Here is a 9896-nt window from a genome sequence, read left to right as displayed (position 1 = left end):
CTCCCACCCCTCCCTTTCATAATATATATGCATTTTTTTTTTTTCTTACGCGAAAGCGAGGCTCTACCATGGTGCCTATTCACCAGTGGATGGAATCTTCAGTACTTGTCTTGTGTTCAATGTACGTAACTTTTATTTCTGGCGCAAACTATACCCGACGAAAGGATTATTAAAGAGTTTCTAAGATTTCAAGGTTCTCCACACAACATGGACATTGTGAAAGAAGTGGAAAGCGCTTTGGAAGAGGAGGGCTACGTAAAAATTGACTCTACTTCGCCAAGCGCAACGTCTAACGTTTCGTCTTCTGTTTCTTCTACGGACAAAACATCGAGTTTATCAGCCGTGACCTCAACTCCTTCGCAGCCTGTAGATCGACTAACAGCAAGCCCTGTTCAGCAAAAAATAAGGCCGGACCTTTCTTCTTCCATTCTTTCGGAAAATACGTCGAGTAGTAAGAGTTCAGCGAATGTTTCTTCGAGTTCATCGTCATCAACGTGGCAAAGACAGAATTCTGGTCAAGACAGCGACGAGGAACAAAGTGGAGGAGTTTGGGGCTGGATGTCCAGTGCTGTGTCGGTTGGGTTACAAACTACGCAAAACATCGGTAGAAATATTGTAGAGAAGACCAAGGTATTGGGCATAAACTTTTCTTCTGCGTTTATCTTAGGGTCTGTAAGTTTTAGTTACTATGTAAATAGAAGCTTATAGGCTCAAGCCCGATTAAGCTTGGGTTTTACATGTAAATATTTTTAAATTATTGTAGTTTAAGCTTAAAGCCCGGTAAACTTAACATAAAGTAACAGTAACTTAAAAATGACTGCCTTCAAATCTTATAAAACACTTTGTAAAAGAAGGTTTTGACACAGTACTGATTGAAATTTGATTTCTCCCAAATTATACAAAATATTTTCCGTAGTTAAATTCTTAAGCATAATACACCACGTGAGGCTGGAATAATTTGTTATTTCCATACTGGCAACTGGGAGCCTCCTGGCCTTTCACCAAATTTCCAGTCTGACCTGTTGGAGTGGGTTTTCTAATCTCCTAGATATCATGTCAGTGCTGTCTTCAAGTTTTGAGTCAGCTGTTGCCTTTATTTTCACACCTGTAATAAACTCAATGCACTCTAGGGGAATTATGTCAACAATTAGCATTAGTTCACCCTTAACATCAAGGGCCCATCAGTCATACAGCCCTTAATGACAGCTTTGCTTGTACGAAGATAAAACATAATGTGCATGCGGTCTGTGGTTATGATTTTGTTATATTCTTCTTTCCTAGACTTCTGTTGAAAGTGTGATTACAACACTTGACCCAGAAATGGAGGATTATATGTGTAAGAAATTTTAGTTCTTCTTTTTATGTACTTGTAACTTGTTCCATTAATCCTGCCAATGCGTTAGTCTTAAACTCAGGTTACCCCCTGCCCCCCAGCAGCATTTTGGCATGTTGCCTGGGTTGAGGTTGGGACTGTCAGCAATTTAGGGTCTTTAGTTTCTTGCTCAAGAACACAAGCCAAGCTATAGGAAATTACACTTCCCAAATGGAATAATTATACTAGTTTACTGTTACAAAAGACCCAGAATTGGTTGCAATAGCACATAGTTGAAATCTCTTTTTGCAGTTACATGTACATGTACATGTTGGGATTTCCATGAGCTTTTGTATCAAACTTGGATTTTCTGAGTTCAAAACACAGGCCAATGCAGTAGTTTTAGACTGTGTGGTCCTTTGAGGATGCTAAGTCAACTGTCTTAATGGGTAAAAAATAATTCAATATAACAGTAAATGTTGCCCATTTTTGGCAATTTCAAATCCAAAATGTAAATGATACTTGGCCTGCATCACTGGAATAGCCTGAAAAGTGTGCTACTAATAGAGTTTTATATAGTGCATCTCATTCCTGAATTCCCGATCAACAGATGGAAGGGACCAGTCTATAAGCTTAGCTGTAACAAGTACTGATGCAGAAGCCATTGAAGCAATAAAGGATGGTTTCCTTCAAGTGTTTGAGCATGTGGTAGTTCAGTCGCATTCCTCTGCATCAGGGATTGCACCCTTACCTGTGGGGTTCTCGGCAGGTGTGAAGGGTGCACAGCACAGAATAGCAAACCTAATGAGAGGGAAAAAGGTTCAAGAGGGACAGGTGATCATTGGAGTGGAGGAAATGGTGTCAGAACTGCTACCTGGCAAGTAAGTTACAGGGTACTACATGTACTTCTCAAACTCTTTAAAAAATTCATCAAGTTTAAACAAAGGAAATGATGACCGCGATGGTGTTTGGATTTCTAATCTTAATAAGCATAGATTTTTACGGTAACATTATATTTCTCCGTTTTCTCCTTAGTTTTATTGTCGATTGAGAAGATATATCAAACTTGAAAGACCGTGTTTGACCACATTTCCAAACACCTCAAAGTTCGTCAAAAATACTGCGCTATGCATCATATTTTCAACTCTCTTTGCGGCGTTTGGAAATGTGGTCAAACACAGTGTGTTTGATATATTAATTGTCAGTCATGGGGATTGGAAAACCCTGATGGGTCGGCAGTTCTAGTGCCCATTGACTCTGAAAGAATGTATATGTACATTTTTATCTGTGGCACAGGGTATTCAGGCAATACTCCTCATGCATGGGATGCTAAGGCTGTTTGCTTGATTGAATGCATTTCTTATTTGAAGGTGGAGTTTTCTTTTTCAACATATTTTGGCTTATATTTGAAAAGAGGTCTAAACGAGTTTACTTTTGCTCAAGAATGTGGTATGATGCAGTTATGAACTGAACATCAGAGGTCTCTCACTCTGAGCATACTGTGATGCCATGAAATACATTTAGATGTAGTCAATAATGGAGAATTATAATCAAAAAGTCTAATACAATGCCATATATTTTGACTGTTCCAAAATATGCAAAGCTCCCCTAATATTTTCAGAGATTTTTCAAAGAATGAAATTCATTTCATGCATGCAAGTGCTTAATATTATTTTCAAATTATGCATCAAATCATGTGATTAAGTACTGCACATGTACTTATTTACTCTTCAGGTGGTTTGGTTTGACCTGTCTTGCACTGAATGACCCGACATCAAAGTTAGAGCTTGAAACATTTTCCCAAGCAATTCACATCCCTAAAGTGTACATCACCAAGGCAGAAGAAAGCACACCATCCAATTATAACCTGAGGTGGTCAGGTCTGTCATTTACTCTTGGAGAAGTTATCATAGGATCTGGACAGGCACATGGTGATTGGCATTCTAAAATTTCAGGTACACAGTACATGCAGGTCTAAATTGTATACAATGTAACTGTTGCAAATGAACCTTAGGATATAGGTACATCAAGATGGGATATTGCCAGTAGAACTGCAAGCACAAGGGATGATAAAATAATTTCAGCCCAGGTGTCAAATTGTGATTACTAACTTCAGGGAAATGTTTGAACCTACATTTATGGAATGTTAAACAGAAATATAATTTGTAGTAGCCCAAATTGTAACAAAAAGCAAACTTTAGGCAATGTTTTTTTTTTTTTTGCATAGAATCAACCCATATGAACAGTACCCCCCTTAGAGGGCAAGGGTCTACAGCCATTGGTGTCTTCTACTTCAGTTATCCTGCCTATACTAGGGTTGAATTTTTCTTGAAATCTATTACTTTAATTGAACTAATCTGTGTAACTGAAGTCAAGAAAATCCCAGCTCACAATCAAGAATAAGTGAAGTCCGTACTTACGACAGGCCATTGTGGCTCACACCTAGAAAAAAAAATATTTGGATGACATAGCGGTGAAGATTTCCCAGTTTTGTCTCTGGCTGGGTGTACTTTTTGTCATGACCTTAGGGAAACAGCAATCAGCTGAGGTCTCAAACATTGCTGATGTTTCTTTTTCGTTCATCAAATTAGTGTAACAACATCACATGAGAGATCTGTTTTTGTTTTTGTTTTTGTTTTTGTTTTTTTTACCAACCACAACCTACATGTACATAGATGTGTTTGGTGTTCCAGCAATTTAGCCTTATTTCATGTTTTGATTTTCTTGTTTCTTCAAGGTTCTTCTAAAAGACAAATTCTAACACTGGCAGCACGGACATTAGCAGGGCAGTTTAGAGACAGGTTAAAAGCTAGTGCTGACTCGCTGTTGGAAAATGCATTGGTTATGTAGCAGATTTAAAATAATTCTCATACATGGATTTAAAAAAACTTCTAAATATGCTTTTTAATATTATGTATAAGTTTTGAAAGGTTGTAGCTAGCGTAGACCACCTACCAAGTCCTTTTCAGGATGGATGACTACAATTACTCAGTTCTTTACCCTTTCAAAAGTTTTACAAATAAATTATTATCAAGCACATTCATGATACAGGTAAATGCATGCAAGGGGCCATTGCTTGGGTGATGCGCTTTCTTAACCTCGCGATTTGTTCATTCATTAAGTCACCCCCATGCAAAAAAGATACTATGGCTTTAGCCAATCAAAACTAGGAAAAGTTTTTTTTTTTTTTCCCACACGAATAGCCTTCCACAAAACCATAACTCTTGTTGGAGATTGCCCTCTGATTGATTTGTTTTGTTGTTAGTAGCAGTACTAGTTATATACTGTGACAAGTTTGATTTGTAAAACATTTCGTTTGACTGTAACTATTAGACAACAACGTGCCACTGGAAAAGAAATATTCTGCATGAATGGGCATACCTTATGGTGTTTTCACTTTGCTAATATGGTCTCCCACTTCAGTCACCTTCCAGCTTGAGAGTTAAAGTTCAATTTAGTTCAATGACATTGTCTAGGAGATACGCGCGAAATGGTGCAAACACAAACAGTTGAGTAATTTTCTTCATATGCACATTAACAGCCAGAATGGTAAATCCCAATTTATTTCTTTTTATTTTATTTTGGGAAAATCTCAAAATTTCAACTTTCCCCTCCGGTTATGTTACATAATTTTAGTTTCCAGAATTTTGTGAAACATCACATCAGTGTTACATTTTCTTTAGAGCAGTTCCTAATAAGGAGAGAGCCTTGTTTGATGTTGAAAAGTGTGCGACATCAAAGGGCAGTCTTGAACAGTACATTTTGCTTGTTTTGCTCCCTAAACCAACCAAAAGCTGGGTGCAATCTCTGTTCCCTAAACCAGTCATACAATGAATTGTATTCTTTCAGTCAATTATTTCAAAGTAAAAAATAGAGCAATTATTGCTTTATTTTTCTGTCATTCTCTTGATACTGTGTGGAGACATGATAATAAGCTTAATATGTTGAATACTAGATCGGCAAGCAAGAGGTTTTGTCTCAAGCAGTGTTCATACATTGTAGTATTGTTATGATTGAGTTAACACATGCACTTGTAATAAGGTACTGCCTGGATTCCATGCATGCATGCGTTTATTTTATTCAAGTACATGTAGTCCAATCACTTTTCATCAATTAAAAACAGGATGACAGGGAGTGATCTTCCCTACCATCTCTAACTCTTTTAGACGCTTTGTAGGGTAGGTAGATGCCTTGTTTAATATTTAATATTATTACATGTAATATTATTAGAAATTGTAATTTAAATGTGTATAAATGCAAAGTTTATTGTACAGTAATTATTAATCTTGTGGTACAATACCATACCATAACATAAAATACAGTCAAACCTCTCCTTTAAGATACTTCCATGATACAGACACCTCTGTAGTAAGGGCACTTAAATCTGCCCCCTGGGTGTCCCTAGTCCAGATTTAAGAGGTGCAACTGTCGTCAGAAATTGCTTGCAAACAGGAATTATTAGGGAGTAGATTGGGAACAGGAAAATATAGAACAAAAGAAAAACAACAAATGCATTCTCTTACTTCAGACTCTTGGTGACAAGGCATGTGGTCTATCAGTTGTGACATTGTATTACATTCAGTTATACATAAGCCGAACATTACACTTTGTCGTATGCAGTATACCATCATATAGTATGTAAGTAAAAGAAAGGTTGCTATCTACAGCTGCTGACTGAGATTAATTATTTGTGGATCATTCATATTTCAGTCAATGGTCGCTATAATATCTAATGGGAACTCACTAAACCTAGCTCTTCACATCTGTCAGAGGCTTCTCTGGGCTTCCTTGCCTATACTATACACTGATGTGACATTTTTATATTTATAAATGGCAAAAAATAAACAAATAAACAATAAATGGTCCTCACACAATCTTTCTGGGGAAGGGCATTATGCTGACAAATCCAAGCATCTACACAAAACCTGGAATTTCATCAGCTAAGAGGAATAATAACTATATTGACAAAGTAGTATGTAAGTCATTTATTAGTGGAAGTCAGGACAGTAGTTAATGTTATTCTTACTGGTTTGTCTGGACATGTGGTGCAATTGCAGAGAATCATTAAAACTGTAGTCCACAGTTGATGAATTTTCTCCATACCCATATCACTGTCAGCTTTTCACTATTATCAATAACTGCTGGGAATTAAGTTATCAAGAGAATACAAAGTCAGATGTTGACTCATACATACATTTAAGATTAAACATTTGTAATGTTAATGACAATGATAATACCTTATCGTACCTATTAAGTAAGGAATCTGACAAAACAATAAACTATTTAAAAATTGGTTTTGCCTTCTTATGTGAATCTTCCTTTTACGATGTACAAAAGCATGGCGTGACATTTATAATTGCAAAAGCTTGCGTGACTTATTTCAATGGCGGAGGTAGTTCTCGCTGGTCACGAAAATATTGTGCTTCTTTTTAAGAAGATATATGAGAATCTTTTAAAGGGTGTTTAATCCACGAAGGACAATGCCGTAGTAAATACACCCTACCCAACCCGCAGAGGAAAAGTGCAGTAATCACTTTGAATTAAGTCTTGAGAAGACGCTGGGAGGCAAGGTGGGGGGAGAGGGAGAAAACCACCTGATGAGGCTTACGTTATAAGGGTTAATTTTATCTCTACGCACTGAAGAATTCACAATTAAGTAAAAAAAAAAACATCTAGTCATGAAAAGGTCTAAAGGAAAGCTAGTTAAAACTCTTGTTAAACACGCCATGGTTAAGTGCGCATGCGCAATATCAAATTCACAAAAAAAACCGCGTTTTTGTATAACTATGCTATGGTACACAATGAGTTAAGATATTGTAGCGTTCAAAGACAGAGAGAAACACCTGAAATCGCAGAAAATCATAGTCTTAATTTCACCTGGGATATCAGTGTGTCCCACAATGAACGCAGAATGCACAATTATATGTAACTTTCGAAAAACCAGCAACGGTATCGGTTGACCTTCATGGTTCAATAAGGAGATGATGATTGGTCTAATCACTGTCCAATCAGTGAGACGTGTCGCCCCTAAGTTACGCATTGACACGTGACCTCTCTGATCCTATTTCAGAGAGAAAGCAAGCACTGTTCCCTGGTTTGAAACATGACCGTTGACTGGCTATTTTGCAGTAATTAGTGAATGTTTTTCGCCCTTGCGCCCCAATTAACTGGACGCCTGGAAGAGGCGGGAAGAGGCTAGTTCAATCGGAAATGCAGGGGCGTAGCCAGAAAAATATTATGACTGAGGCAATTTCCATAGTAAATTCTCTTCCTTGGTATTAAGCAGTGTTTTACTTTCCCTATTCAACAAAAAACAACAACAACAAAACCCAAAAACAAGGGTCTGAGGCAACTGCCTCGGTTTGCCTCGCACTGGCTACGGTCCAGAGCATAGTGTAAAACAATAAAAATGCAAGCAAGATATATTCCCAACCATATTTATTCGTTGTAATAATGGGTAAAAAGATAATGGTAATGTTTTAAGAAATAGGTGTTGGGTCATTCGAAATATAATATTGGAATATCTTAGGTGTTTAGGATACGTTGACATTATGGACTTGCTCCTTGACTAGTTGATCAAATGTTGCTTTTCTTATCGTTGTTGATGTATACGCAGGTGCTGAGTTTCCTAAGAACTAGTTCTTCAGCGAAATATATATGTGTAAATTACTTGACTGTTGTTACACTGGAAATAGTGCCATGTAATCTAACTATTTTGAATGTAGTATCTACTTAAATTGAAAACTCCACGTTTTAATCTTGACCTTTACCTCAGAGTTCCACAGCGTCGTACAATTTTTCTTAGCCTTAATATGCGTTTCTACGCATCACATCTCAATCTACGTTCGCTTCGAAATTCTCTGAGCTTTCTTCGCGAACTTCGCGAACTAACTTACATACTAATTCCCAAAGAGTAAAGTTGAACGTACTTATTCAAAACAAAATGTCACGTGCACGCGAAACTTATCACATCAGTCGGATTCTATTGATATTCTATTCGATGGATGTTCATTTGACTTGTCAATTATTCAAATTCACGTGCTAGCAGGCGTTCTTAAAATATTTTCGGTCGACACGCATACAAAAGACACAACAGCGGCCCCGCAAACGTCAAAGTCCAAACGTTTGCTAATCGTGATAAGTGTCTGTCCTAGCCATCCAATAGACACAGCTTAACACCAGGGCGGTGTAACTCCGTGCTGGAAGTCTTCACCTTGACGGATCGCACTCTTGAATCTCGTCCCACAAAGACCTCTGTTACACGACCCAAATTCCACTTGTTACGGGGAACATTCTCTTCCAAAATGAGCACGATATCTCCCACTCTAACATTTCGTTGATCCTTCAGCCACTTTTTTCGTTCGGTCAAGGTCGGTAAATAGTCGCTAATCCACCTTTTCCAAAAGACGTCGGTCAGATATTGCACCTTTCTCCATTGCTTCCTGCCTAGATGGTCTTCCCTGATGAAAACCCCCGGAGGCAATCCAGCCACCTTTCTTTGCAGCAAGAAGTGATTGGGGGTCAACGCTTCCAAGTCGGCAGGGTCATCCGACGCTGCTACAATCGGGCGGTTGTTCATAATTAATTCCACTTCGGTGAACAGAGTTCGCAACGCAAACTCACTGAGCAATCTGTCTCCCACGATAACCTTCAGGTGCTTCTTCGCACTCTGCACCAGTCTTTCCCAGACTCCAGACATGTGCGCCGCTGTAGGAGGGTGAAAAGTCCAGTTGACTCCTTTCTGCTGCAATTCTTGGTAGATCTTAGTGTTTTCCCAGCCCCTGATTGCTTTTTTTAATTCACGCTCCGTCCCAACAAAGTTAGTACCTCTGTCCGATCTGATCTCCTCAGGAGGTCCCGTTCGGCTGATAAACTGTCGCAAGGCCATGATGAAATCGTCGGTCTCCAATGACGTTACTAGCTCCAGGAAAACGGCTCGCGTTGTTAAACAAGTGAATAGGCATCCCCAGCGTTTTGCTGAACTGCGGCCCCATTTAACCATTAGTGGCCCGAAGAAATCGACACCGGAGAATGTAAAGGGTGGCTTGTACGGTTGCAATCTCTCTTTAGGAAGGGGAGCCATAACCTGCTTCATTGGCCTCTCATTCAGCCGGCGACACTTGAAGCAACTTCTAATGATATTCTTCGCCAAACCTCTACCTCCGAGTATCCAGAACATTTTTCTCGTCTGCACTAGGGTTTGCTCTCTACCAGCATGGGCCAGACTTTCGTGACAGTAGCGAACAATCAGCTGACTAATGTGGTGTTTCTTTGGGAGTATGATCGGGTGCTTTTCGTCGTAGGACAGTACAACTGCTTCCTCCAGCCGGCCTCCAACACGAAGAACCGCCTCTGCCAGCACCGGTTTCAACTTCGCAAGTCTGCTGGAACTCTTTACTTCCTTGTTGGCTTTGAGGTCTCTCAGCTCTTCAGCGAAACTTTGAGCCTGAATTAACCTCATGATTAGCAGGGTTGCTTCACGTAGTTCCTCAGTCTGTGGTTAATGCTTCTGTATTTGAAGAGGTTTTCCGGTTCTTTAGCCAATGGCAAAAGCGCACTAGCCAAGCAACGCAACGTTGCAACT

The 9896-nt window shown here is 39.0% G+C and overlaps 2 protein-coding genes across 2 annotated transcripts; one reads left to right on the top strand and one right to left on the bottom strand.

The window, feature by feature from the left end:
- Positions 1 to 67: 67 nt before the first annotated feature.
- LOC145500570 (protein PRRC1-like) lies at positions 68 to 7110 on the top strand. Its single transcript, XM_081480092.1, has 5 exons — positions 68 to 630; positions 1282 to 1336; positions 1923 to 2193; positions 3047 to 3267; positions 4050 to 7110. The coding sequence occupies exons 1-5, from the start codon at positions 208 to 210 to the stop codon at positions 4160 to 4162; spliced, it is 1083 nt and encodes a 360-aa protein (XP_081336218.1). The 5' UTR covers positions 68 to 207; the 3' UTR covers positions 4163 to 7110.
- A 1352-nt stretch (positions 7111 to 8462) lies between these two features.
- Positions 8463 to 9773, bottom strand: LOC145491085 (uncharacterized). The gene has a single exon (XM_081470258.1). The coding sequence runs from the start codon at positions 9771 to 9773 to the stop codon at positions 8463 to 8465; it is 1311 nt and encodes a 436-aa protein (XP_081326384.1).
- Between the last annotated feature and the right edge of the window lie 123 nt (positions 9774 to 9896).

Source organism: Orbicella franksi, chromosome 1 (assembly GCF_964199315.1).
Source record: "Orbicella franksi chromosome 1, jaOrbFran1.1, whole genome shotgun sequence".
Lineage (NCBI taxonomy): Eukaryota > Metazoa > Cnidaria > Anthozoa > Scleractinia > Merulinidae > Orbicella > Orbicella franksi.
Note: the sequence above shows the minus strand (reverse complement) of the source record. Positions and strands in the feature narration are given on the sequence as shown.